At 47.2% G+C, this 20,336-nt stretch overlaps 1 protein-coding gene across 2 annotated transcripts in view; it reads right to left on the bottom strand.

The window, feature by feature from the left end:
- Positions 1-3,067: 3,067 nt before the first annotated feature.
- DAP3 (death associated protein 3) overlaps positions 3,068-20,336 on the bottom strand; it is a 33,410-nt gene continuing 16,141 nt past the window's right edge. Inside the window, exons 3-14 of one of the 2 annotated variants that reach the window (XM_040999039.1) lie at positions 19,472-19,512; positions 15,462-15,584; positions 13,317-13,418; positions 10,608-10,716; positions 10,384-10,476; positions 7,502-7,632; positions 6,863-6,943; positions 6,633-6,791; positions 6,068-6,127; positions 5,035-5,124; positions 4,084-4,201; positions 3,068-3,438 (exon numbers count right to left, since the gene is read on the bottom strand). In XM_040999039.1, the coding sequence (XP_040854973.1) occupies positions 3,353-3,438; positions 4,084-4,201; positions 5,035-5,124; positions 6,068-6,127; positions 6,633-6,791; positions 6,863-6,943; positions 7,502-7,632; positions 10,384-10,476; positions 10,608-10,716; positions 13,317-13,418; positions 15,462-15,584; positions 19,472-19,477 (1,158 nt within the window). In that variant the 5' untranslated portion in view covers positions 19,478-19,512 and the 3' untranslated portion in view covers positions 3,068-3,352. The remainder of the gene's footprint in view (positions 3,439-4,083; positions 4,202-5,034; positions 5,125-6,067; positions 6,128-6,632; positions 6,792-6,862; positions 6,944-7,501; positions 7,633-10,383; positions 10,477-10,607; positions 10,717-13,316; positions 13,419-15,461; positions 15,585-19,471; positions 19,513-20,336) is intronic. The other variant, XM_040999038.1, reaches the window with a different exon arrangement.

The following is a 20,336-nucleotide window of genomic DNA, read 5'->3' as shown; positions in this document are numbered from 1 at the left end:
CGCCCATATGGGATCCCGGGCGTGCAAGGTGAGGAGCTTAACCACTTGCGCCACCGCGCCAGGCCCAAGACAGTGTTTCTTAAAATAGCGCAACAATTCAGTTTTTTTTTTTTTAAAAAGATTTTTATTGGAAAGTCCAGTTTCTTTTATGTTTTATTGAGAAGGTGAACATATGGGGAGGAGAAACAGAAAGATCTTCTGTCTGCTGGTTCACTCCCCAAGTAGCCACAAAGGCTGGAGCTGAGCTGATCCAAAGCCTGGAGCTTCTTCTCGGTCTCCCACAGGGGTGCAGGATCCCAAGGCTTTGGACAGTATTTGACTGCTTTCCCAGTCCACAAGCAGGGAGCTGGATGGGAAGTGGAACAGTCAGGACATGAACTAGCACCCATTTGGCATCCTGGCACATGCAAGGCAAGGATTTAGCCACTAGGCCATTGTACTAGACAGTTTTTCTTGAATGGTACACTTTTTCTAAAAATATTTTAAATTTGAATTGCAGTTAGAAAAGAGAGCATGTTCATTCCCCAAATGATCACATGGTTGGTACCGGGCTCGGCTTGATTCCAGGACCTCCATCTGAGTCTCCCACATGGCTGGCTGGGGACCCAAAGCATCTTCTTAAACTTTTCTTGTGCCATTAGCAGGGAATTGGATTGGAAGTGGATCAGATGAAACTTTAACTGGTGCCCACACACCTGTTATGTCACAATCAATGCCAGCCTCCAGAATACAAAAGTTGAGATTTGTATTTTCATATTTACTTTGAATACTCCTATTTACATTATGCTTCCCTACTCATGGCGTATGGGGAAAGCATCGCTCAATTCCACAGCACATGGGAGATTTTCTGCTCATCTTTTTGTTACTGTTCATTAAATTCTTTGGTATTTGTTGGCTCAGTTTATGGTCCAGTGACTAAGAATTTTTCAAAGGTTTGTTTGACCTTACAATGGTTTTTATTTCAAAAGTACAAAGTCTTTAGAAAAAGTAACAATTGAAAGATCTGAGATTTTTTGATTTTGCCTGAAAGCCAGGGTGATAGGAGAGTGTATGTGCCATTAAGGAAGAAAATCTTCTGTTTATTGGGACTGCCTGCAGCTAGGTCTGGGCCAGGCCAAGCCAAGGACAGCAGATAGGTACCCCACCTTGGGTTCTCACATGAATGGTTGGGACCCAGGCACTGGTGGTATTAGCCACTGCTTTCCCAGATGCGTTCACAGAGGGCTGGGTTCGAAGGGGGAGCAGGTAGGACTCCAATGGCAGTCTTTTATAGGATTCTGGCAGCGCTCAGGCAGAAGATGAACTTGTGACCCCACAAAGCTAGCATGGATAATTTTTTTGTGTTTAACTTTTCATTGCTTTGCTCTTGCTAAACTTATTTTTAGAGATATCTCAGAGCTTCATCTGCAGATTCATGTCACCTGGAGATGAAGGCAGCTGTATTCCTTCCTCAAGTGGATTCATTTAGACTGCAAGATGACCTTGCAAAATTCACAAGATGACTTTGTGACAAAATTTCGTGCAGACACAGGCTCAGTGTTCACAACATAATCTGTGAATTCTTCTGCAGAGACTGTACATCAGTGAGTGTAAAGCCAGAGAGCTCAACAAGCCACTGGCTCATGAGTTTAGCCTCCAAAATGTAGGAACATCTCCAGTGCTTACTTACAGCTAGGGAAAGCATCAAACTTACAAGTTGCTTTGCAGGTCTTGTCCGGGAAACCCTCCGTGGTCAGAGTGCAGGCATTCCTGAGCCCCAGTGTCTGCAGCCTGCAGTGTGAATGTTCCCCGCCGCAGGCTGAGGTGCCTCGCAGCATCCTCCTCCAGTGTGAACCAGGTGTTGTCTGTGGCAACAGGCCTTGTGATGCTGTTTTTATGAACACTCTGTGGGCTACTTTGTAAACATTTATTTTAGTAGGAATTTTGGCAAGCAAGGAATATGGAAAAAAAAAAACTAAGACTTTATACACAGAGAAATTTTTGGGGTGTGTGTGTGTATAGAATCTGGTAACGGGTTGCTTCTAGAACAGAAATAGAAGCAAGAGGAAGCTGTTTGCTTTTCCATGATTTGTTTCTGTATGGGCTGAAATGTATCACATATATGGGACAAAATCCATCGGAGTAAAGGCACAGCAGAGACGTGGGGTGACATCAGTTGGGGAAATCTAGAAAGTTCACTCAGTAGCCTGTGAAAGGCAATTTGAAGGGAGGCAAGAGTAGTCAGAGGAGAAAAGTAACTGAGCAGATGTTTATAGTCACTCAAATGACAGCAGAGTAGTGAGGAAGCAGAGGGAGCAGACCTGCCCATTTCCTGGACCCCTCGATGGAGCAGTCAGTCAGCCTGCATCCCAGATGTAGTGCCTGCCTGGTTCAGTTCCTAGCTCTGGTCGTTTCAGGCACTGGGAAATTGAACCAGTGAATGGGAACTTGTTCCCTCTGCTTAAGAAAGAAAAGGAAGGCAGGGGTAGGTTTAATGGTTTGCATTGGGATATAGGTCAATCAGTGGAGAGCTACGAGGGGAGAGACCCACAGGGATCCAGCCAGCCCAGTGTGGGAGCTGGCCAAGGCTCTGTGTGCTGCTGGGGCATCAGGCTGGCTAAGCCAACACGCTGGATGCTGGATGAGGGTGCAAGTTCCGTATCTGCTAGGGAATTCTTCAAGTGAAGCATCGTAAATGCAAGTTAGAAAGGTAGCTACTTACCATATGATGGACAGCCACTTTGTAGTAGGTGACTTCACTCTAAAACCTTTGTGAATTTACCCTAAGACTCAAGTATAAAATTATAATGCTGTATCTGAAATGCAAGACTGGAAGAATCTCACATTTTTGAGTTTCATGGATTTTGGAATATTTGCATAGACCTACTGGTTGAAATTTCTTCATCTTAAAATCTGAAATCAAATGCATGAGGGTCCTTTTGTTGTTAATGCTTGTAAAGTTACAGATTCTGGAATTTCAGGTTAGGGAAATGCTACCTGTATTGTTATCCTCAACAAAGTGAATGCTAGAGAAATGCCATCTGGCCAATGGGAAGATTCTTTACATGCTATAAATCAAGCACAACACTTTAAGAAAAATATTTACCTTTTTTTTTTTTTAAAGGAAATCATCCATGATTTACGTTGAATGTGAAAACCAGTCAATGAACTGATACTGGTTTCAGGGTCAGGCTGCTAGCTGCTAGCCACGTACGCACAGTCCCCTGCAGGGAGCCTGGTTCCAGGCTGACCCGGAGCCAGCTGCCAGCCACTGCAAGCTCTTCACAAGGGTCAGGCTGCTCTTGCCAGGTGCTTCAGGCTGTTTTCCCAACTGGTTCCTGCTGAACGGTGAGGCCACCGTGGCCCCACGCCCTCAGAGATAGGCACAGAGCCGTTCCAGCTGCCCGGGGTTTGCGTGGCTCAGGAATAGCAGCTCCTGTTTCCCATCCTCCGTGTGGGCTACGGTGGAATCAGAAAGACAGATGACAGGGCCTTCCCAAGCACTGTAGCCCTAGAAGTCAGAGGCCCTCTGCTCCAGCTCCCGCTGGCACGTAACCCACTTCCTAAGGTGGCCCTTCTGAAGGCTCTCTGCAGTGCCTCCCAGCCTGGTCTACGTGACCTGTGCTGTCCCCGGACTCCTCTGGAAAGTGCTGATGTTCCAACTGATGCTCAGTCACCAAGGGAGGACTGGCTGGCTCTCCCTTGGTGTTTCCTCTCAGGTCCAGCACGCTGGCCAAGGGGAAGTGAACAGTGAGGTTGCCCGCCGTCAGAGTGGACCAAAAGGCGGGCAGAGAGGTGGCTGGTGATGAGGTAGCATCTCCCACAGTGGGAATTACTTGGCATGAGTCACAGCAGCACCTGAGTCCCTCAATTGACTTGGATGGATGAAAAACTTGGCAGCCAGAGTCATAGCAACACAAACACATGGGAACTGCCCGGCCCCGCTCCCACCTTCAGCAGGAACACTTTAGTCTGGGTTGCAGTGAGAATTTGGGGAGAAATAGAATCTTTTATACATTAAAACTCAGCCACACTCCCTCCTTTCTTTTCACTGGGAAAGCAGCCAGGACAATGGGAAGAGCGAGGCATGACCACGTGACTGACCTTTCTCATGCTGAAGCCAGCTGTTCTCCAAGTAATACTGAATACAGCTTTCAAATTCCTTCGGGTTATAGTTGTTTACCAAGACGGGAATAAAGGGGTCCAAGGCATCGAATCCTTCCTAGAGAAGAGAAGTGCTGTGTCAGTGGCAGGTGAGCGCTGCTAGGGCCGGTGTGTCTCCCTCAGCCTGCAACTACCTCACCCCATGCATTTCACAGACGGCAGTGGCTGCTGCAGCTCCCCAGGGCTGGAAACACCAGGAACAGACAGAGCCACATGAGGAGCATGCTACTAGTCTAAGCAAACACAGATATTTGTAATAATAACTTTGACTTTTGGAATCAAGTTAATATGATACAGACATAAGGACAAAAAAAATGCAAAGAAAAATCTCTAGTTTTAACAGAAAGTGATGAGAAGAAATGTTGGAGCTTGAGCTGATTTATGAGGGAAACACTAACATATGGGATACAGATATTAGTAGGACAAAATTTGAAAAGTAACAGGACAGGGCCAGGCGCAATAGTGTAGTGGTTAAAGTCCTCGCCTTGCACACCCGGGATCCCATATGGGCGCCGGTTCTAATCCCAGCAGCCCCACTTCCCATCCAGCTCCCTGCCTGTGGCCTGAGAAGGCAGCTGAGCCAAAGCCGTGGGACCCTGCACCTATGTGGGAGACCCAGAAGAGGTTCCAGGCTTCTGGCTTTGGATGGCTCAGGTCCAGCTGTTGCAGCTGAATGGAAGATCTTCCTCTCTCCTCCTCTTTGTATATCTAACTTTCCAATAAAAATAAAATAAATCTTAAAAAAAAGGTTAACATCCTAGGAATCTGGGTGATTGGCATTTAGGAAAACAATTTTTCCTCAAAGTATGAAGTTATGTCAAAATAACAGCATAGAAAAGACTATTTCTTTTGAGTAACTGTAAGGAACGATAACTATCCCGCCAAGCTTACCTTTCCTAGCAACTCTTGGGGTAGATAGGCATTCCGGGGCTTAAAGAGAGAGCCAGTTTGGCTCAAGGTCAATACAATGGCACCTCCAGTCTGGAAGGGGAAAAGGATGAATTAGAAAAGATGACAAATGACACATTGGGTCAAGCCGCGGCCTGGGGGGCCTGTGTTCCACAGTGGAGTCCTGGCTGCTCCCAGACTTCTCCAGGGTCCTGCCAATGCCCCGGGAGGCAGGGAGTGGCAGCCCAAGCACTGCGGCCTGGCTTAGTCCAGCTCCTGTGTGCACTGGGGGCAGGGCGGGAGTGAATCAGTAGATAGAAGATCTGCTTATAAGGTTCTCCTTCTCTATCACTCTTTCAAATTAAGTATTTAAAGAAAAAAGGCTGAGAAGGTAGCAGTGCTTTTTGATCACTTATTGTGGCCACAGAGTGTTGTGGCAGTACGGTTTAGCACAGTTCAATAGCAACACAATTGGGAACAGTTCCAGATTGTTTTGACAACAAATTACTGCATATCTTCAATTTAACTGCAACATGTTTCTAGGTCTCAAACCAAATGCACAGATTTAAATTCAGACTTTTCTCCTGACTTGCTTAAATAACAAACTTACAGTCCTCAAAATTAGACTGGAAACATTCACAATAAAATGCTTAAAACAGGGCCCGGCGGCGTGGCCTAGCAGCTAAAGTCCTTGCCTTGAATGTGCCGGGATCCCATATGGGCGCTGGTTCTAGTCCCGGCAGCTCCACTTCCCGTCCAGCCCCCTGCTTGTGGCCTGGGAAGGCAGTCGAGGACGGCCCAAAGCTTTGGCACCCTGTGCCTGTGTGGGAGACCCAGAAGAGGTTCCTGGATCCTGGCTTCGGATCAGCCGTTGCGTTCACTTGGGGAGTGAATCATCGGATGGAGGATTTTCCTCTCTGTCTCTCCTCCTCTCTGTGTATCTGACTTTCCAATAAATAAATGAATCTTTAAAAAAAAATGCTTAAAACGAAGATACACTTGTTTATGAGGTGCACTGACCATGACAGGCACTTACCCAGTCATTTCTCATCATTTTCCGCAGGTTGTGAATGAGGGCTAGTTCTTCTGGGGCAATCTGCATATGGTCCACGACAGAGAGGGAAACAAATGGTCATCACTTGCTTTTCCAGGAGGCTACTCTGAGACAACTGAACTGTCAGTGATTAAAGAACAACAAAAATCCTCAACCTGCTCCAGAATTGTGGGATCTGGAAGAACATCTTTTGGGATAAGCTGTTGTTTAGGAAAATACCCTATTCCTGGAGACTGCAGTCACCCCAGAAGATCACACAGACTCCCCTAGGCCCAGCCTCTCTGTGATTCTAAAGATCGTCTTTGCTCACATGCTCTGTCCTCACTGTCAAACTGAGTGGACAGAAACAGTTAACACAAAGCAGCGCACAAGCTTGGGCTGGAATGTGGCAGGGCTGCTGGAATGCCCTCTGCTGCTGCTTTCAAATAGCCAGCATGGCCACCTGTGGGGCAGGACAGCACACTGTGCAGGCGCAGAGCTGAGGCCTCAGCCTACGCGCACACGATGGTACCAGACCCCAGGGGCCCCAAGGAGCCCGCCTTCTTACCGGGTTCTTATCTTCTCTCTTTAGTGTGGTCCTGCCCCAGAGAGCGTTGACTCCATCCACAGCCACAAGGAGGTGAAAGAGACCCAAAGAACTCTGCTTCTTTAGCTCTTTCAGCACGATGCCCACGGCGTCTGTGGCGTTCTTCACACGTGTGAGGCCCTGTGGGGAGACAGTGCTCACAGCCCCGGGTGCCAGCTGCTCTGGCAGACGCTGGCGGGCCGGGTTTCTACCTGCTCCACGACTTGGCCCAGAGGACTGCCTTTCTCCACGCTCTCCCTCTTACTCCAGAGGTACTTCTCTTGAACTTTGATCTAGAGACAAGCAAACAAAACAAACAATAAGCACCAAGGGTGACCACAGCCCAAGGAGAGGTGTGGGAGGGAAGGCTCTCCAGTGGAGTGAGTGCAGTGCAGCCCTCAGGACCCAAGTGAATGAGTCAGCCTCAAGGTGAAGCAGGAGCCTTTCAAACAAGCTCCTCAGTGATTGTGCTTTATCCTGGGGGGAGCCCCTGGAGTGGAGCAGCTGCATGCCAAAAACGCTGGAGGAAAAGAGGATTTTACTACCGAATTACTGGTTCCCAGAAAAGACCTGGAGAAAACCCGTGGCTGAACAGATGCTAGGGGGGTTGGAGGCTCTGCCCTGGGAAGGTCAGTGGCTCCACTGGAATCCACTTGGCTGCCCACCACTGGGATTACCTTCCTGTAGACTATCTCACATGGTTTCAAGTTGTGAGCCCACTGTTAACAGGGCGAATGAGGAAAATACACCAGAAGTACCTTCCAAGTTACTGCAGCGATCCACTGCTGTCTACCAGCACCCAGAGGACAAAGGTGCCAACAGGCAGACAGTGCGCTCAGTTCCACACTCACCTGGCTCAGGAAACGCTCATTGACAGTTTTGAAATTCTTCAGCCAAGTTGAAGCTTCTAAAGGTTGATCCAAGCGCTTTCTGTTGTAGGTGGATTGCAAAAGATCCGGGGAATTTTTTACCCAAAGATGAGCTAAAAAACATAAAGAAAACAAATTAGATTGATCAACATTATGGCAAGTGGGTTAAGCCTCCACCTGTGTTGCTAGCGTTTGTACATGTACTAGTTCAAGTCCAGGGTGCCCACTTCAACTCCAGCTCCCTGCTGGCCTGAGAGAAAAAGCAAGGGAAGGGAAGGCAGCCCAAATGTTTGAGCTATCAATGACATGGGAGGCCTAAATGGAATTTCAGGCTCTCGGCTTTAGGCCTGGGCCAGCTCTGGTCATTGTGGACCCCTGCAGACTAAACCACTGGGAAAACATCTCCACGGTTCCCAGGAGCTGGGTCCCAAGTGGAGTGACTAGGACTTGAATTGGCGTTCCTCTCTGGGATGGTAGTTGTCCCAGTCAGTGCTTAACCCACTTTCCTACAGGTATTTCTAAAGTAGTCTTCCTTTAGCAAGTTACTTTTTTCTTTGAAGTTTTTATTTATATGTTTTAAAAGGCAGAGTTCCAGACAACGAGAGAAGCACAAATTTTTTCATCCACTGGTTCACTTCCCAAATGGCCATAATGGCCAGATGCCTGGAACTGCATCCAAGTCTCCTATGTGAGTTCAAGCCATCTGCTGCTACTTTCCAGCCATTAGCTGGAAGTTGGATCAGGAGTGGAGCAGCTGGGACTTCAACTGGTGCACATATGGGATGCTGCTGTCACAGGCAGTGCTGCGCCACAATGACTGCCCAGGTGTCTGGTTTGTTTTAAACACCATTATGGGCCCAGCGCAATAGCCTAGTGGCTAAAGTCCTCACCTTGCACGTGCCAAGATTCCATATGGGAGCCAGTTTGTGTCCCGTTAGACCCGCTTCCCATCTAGATCCCTGCTTCTGGCTTGGGAAAGCAGTCAGAGTGGCCCAAAGCCTTGGGACCCTGCACCTGTGTGGGAGACCTGGAGGAAGCTTTGGGCTGGCTTGGCTTCCAGATGTTATGGCCTCTTGGGGAATCAGTCAGCAGATGGAAGATCTTCCTCTCTGTCTCTCCTCCTCTCTGTATATCTGCCTTTCCAATAAAAAAAAAAAAAGAAAAAAAAGAGAAAAACCTCAAAATAAAAATAAGCACCACTATCCACTATACTAAATATATAAAGCAAACATAAGAGATGAGATGGAATTTCTACTTACTGGCAGTTCTGTTTGTTTTAGGCATTCCAAAAGTGCAGTTCAAGGAGATAATCATATTTCCCTTTGCCCCCTGCTTCCCCAATACCTCTTCTTCCCTGTCCTCTGTTCAACAGTATTTGCAGTCATAATTTTAATCCACAGACTTAATTTGCCACTAATCATAACATTCAACAAATACACAGTAAAAAGGCTGCAAGACCACATTTCCACTGGAGTAGAAGCAGGCAGCAGACAGCAATGTTAGCCCAAAGGACCATTTCGTGTTGACGCTTTGTTCTGGGTTTTATATAAGCTGAAACACATCAGAGAAATGTCTGTCTTGTGAGTCTGGCTTACCTTGCTTGCTCTATACTTTTATTTAACTATTTTTGAGAAGCAAAGAACCAGAGAGAAGGTGGTGAGAGAACTGTCATCTATTGGCTTCCGGTCCAGATGCTTGCAGCAGCTGAGGGGCTGAGGCTGGGAACCCGACCTGGGTCTCTGCTGTGGCTGCCAGGAACCCAGGTATCCACATTATCACTGTCACAGCCCCTATGGACACCAGTTCACTTCCTGGATGCTCCACTTCAATCCAGCTGCCTGCTCATGGCCTGGGAAAGTGGTAGAACATGACTCATGTGTTTGGGTATGCATCCACATGGGAGACCTGGATGAAGCTTCTGACTTTGGCCTTGCTCAGCCCTGGCTGTGGCAGCCCTCTTTCTCTGTGTACTTCTGATATTCAATTAAATAATCTTAAAAGTTTATTTTTAAAGTTAGAATGTCACTGTATTCCCCAAAGACATTTTTTTCCCCCAGAGATTAATTAATTAATTTTTTTGGAAAGTCAGATATACAGAGAGGAGAAGAGACAGAGAGGAAGATCCATCCGTTGATTCACTCCCCAACTGGTTACAACGGCTGGTGCTGAGCCAGTTTGAAGCTAGGAGCCTGGAGCTGTTTCCAGGTCTCCCATGTGGGCATAGGTTCCCAAAGCTTTGGGCCATCCTCAACTGCTTTCCCAGGCCACAAGTATGGAGCTAGATGGGAAGTGGAACAGTCAGGATTAGAACTGTCGCCCATATGTGATCCCACCCTGTGCAAGGTGAGGACTTTTGTCACTAGGCTATCACACCAGGCTTAAGATGTATCTATCTATATTTGGAAGGAAGACCAGATCCATGGAGAAAGAAAGATCGTCCTCCCACTGGCTCACTCGCCAAATGGTCCCAACAGCTAGAACTTTCCCAAGCTAGGAGCCTCTTCTGAGTCTCCAACGTGGGTGCAAGGTCCCAAGGCTTGGGCCATCCACTGCTTTCCCAAGCTACAGGAGCTGGATGGGAAGTGGAGCAGCCAGGACAAAGTAGCATCCACATGGGATCTTGGTGCCTGTAAGGTGAATATCCAGCCACTGAGCTATCACATTAAACCCTCCACCACCCCCAAGAAGTTTTAAGTCAAATTTTCTCTTGTCACATGAACCTGAATGGGCAGCCTACTTGAAATTAATGTCAAGATCGCAATGAGCTATCCTGCAGTATGGGCCTGCCCCAGCTGGCAGGACCCGAGATGGCCAGAGTAAGCCAGGATGTCAGTTGGACAGCAAAGCAGGGAATGAGTTCTTACCATCTGGAACATGCACGATCAGCCAGTCCTGTTTTGCACAGAAATGAATCACATGGCAGAGACTGAGCGTTTTTCCTGTTCCCTTCTCTCCATCTGAAGTACTTGCTGTTAAAGAAAACCTCAGCAGAAGGACGATTGCATGGTCACCGCTGCTGCATTCTTTGTCCTCATTTGAAAGTAGACAGCACAGGCTCCAGAGGGCCCGAGCGGGCAACAAAGGATACAGAGAAGGTATCGTACAGCGGGGTGAGCAAAATTGGTGTTTTTCAGGTAATGCAGAAGCTCTAGAGCTGGTTTCCTCACCATCAAGCAAGCTTCACCAAAGGTCTTCACCTAATGAAAACAGAGAGGCGGATGAAGGGGGCTGGGGGCCGTCTCAGCAGTGCTTGGTGAATGCTTCGGGCCTAAGCCTGCCAGCACAAGCACCAAGCTACAAGTCCTTATTTACTTGAGAGGCTCAGTTGATCCTGAAACTCTATTCATGCAATTCAGCTAAAATTCAACTGCATTATCCCACATCAAGCAAGAAAATTTTGGCAATTTTTGTTACTGAAGTCTAGATATAGCAGTTAATGGAATCTGTAAATAATTAGGCCATCTCTTAACTACACATGTTAAATTAGGGTCAAGGCAAATATAAAAAGGCATATTAAGGTCTGAGTATTTGGCAAAGTGAAGTCACTCCTTCACATACTGCATCCCATCCTGGAATTCCTGGCTGGGTTCTTGGTTCCCCCACTTTGGATTTCGCTTCCTGTTAATGGGCACCTGCTTCACTACTAGGTTCCCAGCCTCCCCTGGGGGAGTCTCAAGTTTCAGATTGGCACAGCCACGACAGCTGTGAGCATCTGGGTAGTAAACTAATGGATGGAAAACCTTGTCTTCTTCTTTTTCAAATGAAATGAAAATAAATACAACTACTTTTTTTAAATAAAGTATATAAAATACTCTACAAAGAGCTGCACATATAGTACCATGCAGAAATGTTCTTCTAGTTTTGGTTAATCATTCCTGCAACCATTCAAACTTTTCTCCAGGATAAACGCTTACACACCATGGCTGAGAGGCCAGTGCGGTCAGCTGCCCTGTAACTCAGAGGCCACAAGCCACACCACGAGTATATGGACACAGTGAGAGCAGCTGTATTCATTCCCCTTCTGTCACTACAACACTTGGACAGGAAGATCTGAAAAGCACTGATTTGTGTGTGAAAATGATTTGTAAAGGAAATAATTAATTATACCAACAAGAATAAATAGCTAATAAGTACTACTTATAAATAGACAAGCATTAAAGTAGTGTTGGTAGCTTTAAAAGAAATCCTAACCAAATAATTGGCTGGCAGAGAAACTGACAAGTGTCCAAACTCACTGGAAAGAGCGATCTCCAAACACATGATGCAAGTGTACTAGCTGGGAATATCAGAGTACTAGCATGCCAAAGAATAATAAGCAAGCTGGTCTTCCTAAAAATGGGAATTACGGAAAGAATGAATAATTCCGCTTAGCACACAGGCAGTTAAGCCAGACTGAAAGTAACTTGAAATGGTTAATTAAAGATAGCCTCTCACAACCCTAAGGCTAACTCCAGTGCTGCAGATGTCTTGTTTAAGGTACCGTTATAAATCATTTTCTCCTGGTTGGTCTTCCAATTTTGACAACATTGTCAATGACAGGCCTATCTGTGGTCTAATTTTAACTGCGATACTGGGATTATTTCCTCAGTACTAATTGTTCCAGCAGCAAAGATCTCCGATGCGTTTTCCTTGCTTCTGGCAAAGATCTAGGGAGCTGGGGCTGCCGCCTCCTAGGGTGTACTCTAGCAGGAAGCTGGCCTGGAAACATAGTAGCTGGGCGCTAAAGCAGAAAAGCCAACAGGGGCCATGGGCATCCCCAGCAGGGACTTGTAACTGTTACATTAAATGGCCATCTCTCTTCCCTTAAATAAGACACGAAAGGCATGACATTCTCTGGCTCCTAAGCTAAAAATCACCTGCAGGCAAGCTTGACACTGACAAAATAATTCTCATGGCAAACAATTCATCCACTTGTGCAATAAACTCTGCTTGCAGTTAACCCAGAATTACTTTGATGACTATAGAGCACCCCATAATTATACTATTTGGGTTGAGGTTATGGCCAAAAAATACCTTCTGAAAACCCAAAAGAATCGACAACCTTGATGTAAGTAATCAAAGTATCATCTCGATTTGGCTTAGGAAATTATTACAATTTAATTTTTGCCAAGGCAAATGTTAAATTTTAACAATAATTTGAATGAAAAAGTTTCTATAACTTTGTTGAGTAACAGAAGGAAAAGCCATTGTATTTTTTATTTATATAAAATTGTTGGGCCTGGCGTGGTAGCCTAGTGTTTCTAAAGTCCTCGCCTTGCACACACTGGAATCCCATATGGGTGCTGGTTCTAATCCCAGAGGCCCCACTTCCCATCCAGTTCCCTGCTTGTGGCCTGGGAAAGCAGTTGAGGATGGCCCAAAGCCTTGGGACCCTGCACCCGTGTGGGAGACCTGGAGGAAGCTCCTGGCTCCTGGCCTCAGATCATCTAAGCTCCGGCCATTGTGACCACTTGGGGAGTAAATCAGCAGACTGAAGATCTTCTCTGTACATGTGCTTTTCCAATAAAAATAAATTAAAAAAAAATTGTTACTTAGATCCACAAAGGACTTAAAACGGTTCAGAGGGTAAACTAGCTAAATTGTACTCTGTAACTTACAACTGATAAACAATGGTTGAATTTTTGTTTTCCTTTTATTTAATTTTTTTTTTTTAATAATGATACATGGTTGATCAGGGAATGGTTGAATTTCTCCTTTTGATTCAAATGTCCTATATTACAGTTTCCTCTGCCCTGAATCCCCCGACCCTTTCGCTGTGGGCTGTCCCATTCCCAGGCCTGGTCTGTGCCCTGAGCACCTGCATGGCGAAGCGAGGCGGCAGCCCCTGGGGAAACACGGTCCTCACGTCCTGGAGGGGAAGGCTGTAGTGCTGCGCCTCCTGCTGCTCCCCATGCTTGGCCTGGAAAAGACAAACACCAACAAGTGACAACAATGCAAAGTGGATGGAAAAACCTCACACAGACACAGGAAGGGTAGTTTGCATCTTTTTCTTTTTTAAAGATTAATTTATTTTTATTGGAGAGGCAGATAGACATACAGAAAGAAGAAGGCAGAGAGCAAGATTTTCCGTCTGCTTATTCCTCGATAGCCGGAGCAGAGTCGATCCAAAGACAGGAGCCAAGAGGTCACCACACAGGTGCAGGGTCTCAAGGCTTTGGGCTGTCCTCAACTAGTTTCCCAGGCCATAAGCAGGGAGCTGGATGGGAAGTGGAGCTGCCGGGATTCAAACTGGTGCCCATATGGGATCCAGGTGTGCACAAGGCGAGGACTTTTACTCCTAGGCTATCGCTCTGGACTCTGCTTCTTCTTATCTTAGATAAAAATGCTTGCTGCTGTTCCCAACTCCAGTATACTGTATTTACTATAAGGGTGGTGGTTTGAAGGGTAAACCCTATGGCTCAGCACCACGTGTGGGAATAACAGATCATTCTTGCCGTCTGGACTTTCTGTGCTGCACACAGACCCTCCTGTGATTAAATCATTCACATGCTATTTCCATAGAAACGCCTCAGGAATTGGTAGATAAAGGGATGACAATTACAGAGGAAGCTGAATGGCATTTCACTGATTTCCTTCATTTATTCTACATCACTTTTTGGTTGTGAAAAACAGGTGAATGCTAGAGGCATATTTAAAATACATGCTTCTGAGACTTTTTTGTTGTTGTTGTTCTTGTTTCCCAACAACAACAAGATGGGAAGACTTAGCATAAGAACAAGGACAAAGGGGCCTGGCGCAATGTCTTAGTGGCTAATGTCCTTGCCTTGAACACACTGGGATCTCACATGGGCGCCAGTTCTAATCCCAGCAGCCCTGCTTCCCATCCAGTTCCTTGCTTGTGGCCTGGGAAAGCAGTTGAGGATGGCCCAAGGCCTTGGGATCTTGCACCTGCATGGTAGACCTGAAAGTGGATCTGGGCTCCTGGCTTCGGATCGGCACATGTCACTTGGGGAGTGAATCATCGGATGGAAGATATTTCTGTCTCTCCTCCTCTCTGTACACATCTACTAGCACGTGAGAGAGGCAGCACCATGGCTGGGGAGGAAGGGGACCTGGATCCCGCGGTGATCCTGCAAGTGCTGTTCTTTTCACAAAAAAGCAGGTTAGCTCTCCCTCTCCTGGATACCAGAAAATCAACCTGTCAATGCAGGATGCAGCATCACAAGGCGATGAGGAAGTCGGGGGTCTGTACCTGCCTTACTGTGTGATCTGAGGCAAGCATTTTTTTTTTCTTTTTCTCATGTCTTTCGTATTTTTAAAGACTTGTTTATTTCAAAGGTAGAGTTAACAGAAAGAGAGACAATTAAAGAGGGTGCTCCCACCTCAGATGGATGTTCATTCCACAAATGACTGCAATGGCCAGGATGATGCAAGAAGCTTTTTATGGGTCTCCCAGGTGGTTGCAGGGGCCCAAGGACCTGCACCATTCTCTGCTGCCTTACCAGGCACAAGAGCAGGGAGTTGGACTGGAAATGGAGCAACTGGGACTCCAAGCGATATCTATATGGGATGCAGGGACTCAAGCACTGGAGCCATCATATGCCCTTCAGGATGCACATCAGGAGGGTGGATTCAACTGCACAGCAGCCGGGACTTAAGTCAGGTTCTTTGACAAGGCATAGGGGCATGCTGAGTGGTGGCTTAACCTGCTGTGCTACAATATGCAGCTTTTCTCTGTTCAGCAATTCTGGGCACTGGGAGAGCTCCCCGGGAAGGCTGACATCCCAGCAGATGTGGGCTGACTTGGGTGCATTAGTGACTACAGAACAGATAGAGAGGTCAGAGGGGACCTGGGTAACAGGGTGCTACCACAGGCATACCATCATCTGACTACGTGAAATATGTTTAGTGTCTCTACGTTTCAGCTTTCCTGATATGTAAAGTGAGGACAGCCGTACCATGGAGAAGCTCTGAAAAGGCCACAGACATAATAGCAACTCACCGGATCACTTTCGTTGGTGCGGCAAATAGCTCTGGGACTTTGAGCTGGAACCTGGTCATCTAGGTGGGCAGCAATGGTCTGGGATGCTCTGGTCCCCACATGCACCATACGCCCAGGTTCTATCTGTAAAAGAAAGTACTTGAGCGTTTTCAGAATTATCAACACTGTTTTAAAACAAGATATTTTAATTAAGTAGTTCTTAAAAGAATTTAAAAACATTTATTTGAATCAAAGAGCAAGAGAGGGAGAGACATCATCCACCTCCTAGTCTGCTCCCTGAACGGCAGCACAAGCCAGGGCTGGGCTCGACAAAAGCCAGGAGCTGCATCCTGGTCTTCCACATCCCTGGTAGAGGCCCAAGTACTTGGGCCATCATTTGCTGCCTTCCCAGGCTCATTAATAGAAAGCTGGATGTGGAGGTGGAGCAGGTGGGACTTGAATTCTGTCATAAGCCGATTAACCCATTGTGCCATATTGTTGGTCCAGCTTTTGCAATGTTTTTTTTTTTTTTTTAAGATTTATTTGTTTATTGGAAAGTCAGATATACAGAGTGGAGGAGAGACAGAGAGGAAGATCTTCCATCCGATGATTCACTCCCCAAGTAGCAGCAATGGCCGATGCTATGCTGATCCGGAGCCAGGAACCAGACCTCTTCCAGGTCTCCCACACGGGTACAGGGTCCCAAGGCTTTGGGCCGTCCTCGACTGCTGTCCCAGGCCACAAGCAGGGAGCTGGATGGGAAGTGGAGCTGCTGGGATTGGAACCGGCGCCCATATGGGATCCCGATGTGTTCAAGGTGAGGACTTTAGCTGCTAGGACACGCTGCCGGGACCGTACAATGTTTTTTAAAAAACACTTATTTATGGGCCTGGCATGGTGGCCTAGAAACTAAAATCCTCATCTTGAACACACTGGGATCCCAGCCTAAAGGAGGAATTTTCTTTCGATGCACTTGCCCGCAGTGATGAAAGGTTATTAATACTGTACGACTCTCAGCTTTCCTGTGATGACAGCCACTTCAACTATTGGGAAATTAGTGCAATGTTCCTCATTACTTGACAGTTATAATTATATCCATAGCCTACTTGCCGTTCTGGCCCTAGAGTTTAGACTTTCCCTAGAGAAAAGTGACAAAGGAGTAAGTAACACATCAAGCTGATTGGAAGTCACCATGCTACAGGCAACTCAGAGGCAAGGGACAAGGCGAGGGAAGGGAAAGTGAGATTTCAGGAGAAAAATCTGGGAAGACGGTAAGTAGAGAGCCCCGAAACTGAGCTTAAGAACAAAAGACTTCCTCCTGGGAATGTATAGGAGGGAGTAGCACAAGGTCTAGGGACCCCTGCACCCATGAGGGAGACCCAGAAAAAGCTCCTGCCTCCCAGCTTCAGATAAGCTAAGCTCTGACTACTGCAGCCATCTGGGGAATGAGCCAGAAGATGCAACCTCTTTCTGTGTCACCTTCTCTTTGTAAATTTGCCTTTCCAATGAAAATAAAGGAATCCTAAAAAAAAAAAAAAAATAGAGCCCAGTGCAGTAGCCTAGTGACTAAATCTTAGCTGCTCCACTTTCCATATAGCTCCCTTCTTGTGACCTGGGAAAGCAATTGAGGACGACCCAAAGTATTGTCACCTGGTACATGTGTGGGAGACCCGGAAGAAGATCCTGGCTCCTGGCTTTGGATCAGTTCAGGGTGGGCCACTGTGGCTCCTTGGGGATTGAACCCGTGGACGGAAGATATTTCTCTCTGCATCTTCTCTTCGTATATCTGCTTTTCCAATAACAATGTAAATGGCTGCAGACTGCGCCGGCACGGGTGTACACTGGGACGGTGGAATGACGGATTGGGTTTGACTCTTGACCCTCCTGGTACTTGTGAGAGCCAGGTTGGGTGTAGAACAGGCCAGACTAGGTCTTGACTTCCCCGGAACTATGTGAAAGCTGTGTGCGGGCACGGACCAGGTAGCACTGGGCTGCAACACCCAACAACAAGAACCAGAATGGGTGTGGCCAGATGAGCAAGACCACTGTTCTTGTCAGGACAGGAGGGGACAAAGTCAACCTGGGCCAGTGACCCACTGGTGTGCGCAAGAACTGACATTGGGAGGGCACTCGATGGAGGAGCTTGGGAAACTCCTTCATTGGGACACAGCCCCTGCAGGTGAGTGCAGGAAGCAAGACAAGGAGCAGCCCAGACCATGCCAGGTTACAGTACACACCAATATACATGTGGGTCAGGTCTGGGGACAGACCAGTTTTGGCAGCACATTATACCCAATGGCAGATCTGAGAACCAGGACAGGTGGTAGGAGGAGCCAGATCGGACTGCAACACCAGCCAGCTTACATTAGGACCAAGACAGCAATCAGACGGGGCTGGGATAGGCCGCAGCACCCACCAGCAGGAGCTGGAACAGGGGGCAGACTAGACTAGGCCAGGCTGCGTAGTACGATTGTGGATGCTGAGGTGAGGTGAGTCATGCCAGCCAGGACCAGTGGGGACTGGGTATGTGAGTCCACAGGGAGGTAGTGTGGCTCAGGTCCTGGGGCCCATCAGTGTGGTGGGGGAATCAGGGGTGGGTGGATGGAATCTCACATTGGCTCCGGTTAGTATCCTGGCGGCCCCGATTCCCATCCAATTCCCTATTCGTGCCATGGGAAAGCTGTTGAGGATGACCCAAAGCTTTGGGACCCTGCACCTGTGTGGGAGACCCGGAAGAAATTCCGGGCCCCTGCCTTCTGGTTTCGGATCAGTGCAGCCCCACTACTGCTGCAGCTTGGGGAGTGAATCAGTGGATAGAGGATCTTCCTCTCTGTTTCTTCTCTGTGTATCAGACTTTCTAATAAAGATAAATAAATCTTAAAAAAGCAAAACAAAACTACATGAGCAGTGCCTGGCACGATAGCCTAGTAGCTAAAGTCCTTGCCTTGCCTGCTCCAGGATTCTGTATAGACATGTCAGCTGCTCCACTTCCCCTCAAGCTCCCTACTTGTGGTCTGGGAAGACTGTTTAGGACGGCATGGGACCTTGGGGCTCTGCACCCACATGGGAGAACTAGAAGAAGCTCTAGGCTCCTAGTTTTGGATTGGCTCAGCTCCAGCTGCTACAGCCACTTTGGGAGTGAATCAGCAGATGAATAATCCTTCTGTGTTGCTCCTTTTTTTCTGTAAATCTGACTTTATTTACCCTGATGTCCAATTTCATTGTGCCTACAAAGCCTCTTAGAAACATAAGAACAGGGCCCGGCGGCATGGCCTAGCGGCCAAAGTCCTCACCTTACACGCCCGGGATCCCATATGAGCGCCGGTTCTAATTCCGGCAGCTCCACTTCCCTTCCAGCTCCCTGCTTGTGGCCTGGGATGGCAGTTGAGGACGGCCCAGAGCCTTGGGACCCTGCACCCGTGTGGGAGACCCGGAAGAAGCTCCTGGCTCTTGGCTCCGGATCGGCATAACATCGGCCGTTGCGCTCACTTGGGGAGTGAATCATCGGACGGAAGATCTTTCCTCCTCTCTGTATATCTGACTTTGTAATATAAATAAATCTTTAAAAAAAAAACCACGAGAACAGCAACAGAAAAAGTAAAATACACACACACACATACACACACAGTCACTTAGAATTCAGAAGTCAGGGTTTGTTATCTCAGCATAGCAGCCTGAAGAACACACTTCAGTAAGTCAATTACTTAGATACCTACTAGAGGAAAACTATCATCTGGCCTCACCAAGCCAAACACAAAATAAAAATATTCAAGGGCCACATGGTGGCGCTACTTTTCCAGTAAATCAATGGCTTTAGTTAGGCTTTTGTAGGAAATGGATTCCTTTTTAAGAGTGTTAAAAATGGTACCACCCAGCTGGTTTCTTGCTTCTAGAGAAAACAACCATATGTACAATTGCCTCTTCTGCACAGTTCCAGAATGAACATTATATAGTTCCGGAAAGGATACCATTCACAGGCCAGTCTTGCTTATCCTGAACTAAACTAGACAGACACTCCACAAACTTCTCACCCACATTTCTCTGCAGTCAGCTTCAGGTCGTTTGTTCTTGTCTGGTATTAAGGAAGAAGAAACTTTAGCTTTGGAATATGACCAGTTGAGGCCAAAATTCACCCACCATTTGATTCTTTCTTAATAAAAGGATTTTATTTTACTTGAGTTACAAATAGAGAGAAAGAGAGAGATCTTCCATTTGCTCTATCACTCCTCAAGTGGCTGCAACCACCACAGCTGGGCTGGAAGGAAGCCAGGAGCCAGGAGCTTCTTCCTGATCTCCCATGCGGGTACAGGGGTCTAAGCACATGGGCCATCATATTCTGGTTTCCCTGGCTATTTGCAGGGAGCTGGATTGCAAGAAGAGCAGCTGAGGCTCGAAATGGCACCCACATGGGATGCCAGCAAAACAGGCAGAGAAGCAGCCTGCTTTGCCACCATGCTGGCCCTCTGATCCTTGCTTTTATACCATTTATACATGGGGTAATTTAAAGAGATAGGGTCCTACCCCTCCAGATATATTTATTTACTTATTGTGAAGATTTATTATTTCCATTGCAAAGTGAGATAAACAGGAGGAGAGAGAGAGAGGTAGATCTTCCATCAGCTGGCTCACTCCCCCAGTAATTGCAACACCTGGTGTTGTTCCAATCCGAAGCCAAGAACTTGTTCCAGGTCTCCCACACGGGTGCAGGATCCCAAGGCCTTAGACCATCCTCACCTGCCCTCCCAGGGTACAAGTAGAGAGCTGGATGGGAAGCAGGGCTGCTGGGATTAGAACCGGTGCTCACATGGGATACCAGTGTGTTCAAGGTGAGAATTTTAGCCACTAGGTCACCATGCCGGGCCCTATTTATTTTAAAAGCAGGGTTAGAGGGGAAGA

This window comes from Ochotona curzoniae, unplaced genomic scaffold (assembly GCF_017591425.1).
Source record: "Ochotona curzoniae isolate NIBS_2020 unplaced genomic scaffold, NIBS_Ocur_1.0 scaffold_1037, whole genome shotgun sequence".
Classification (NCBI taxonomy): domain Eukaryota; kingdom Metazoa; phylum Chordata; class Mammalia; order Lagomorpha; family Ochotonidae; genus Ochotona; species Ochotona curzoniae.
This window is presented reverse-complemented; position numbering and strand designations above follow the sequence as displayed.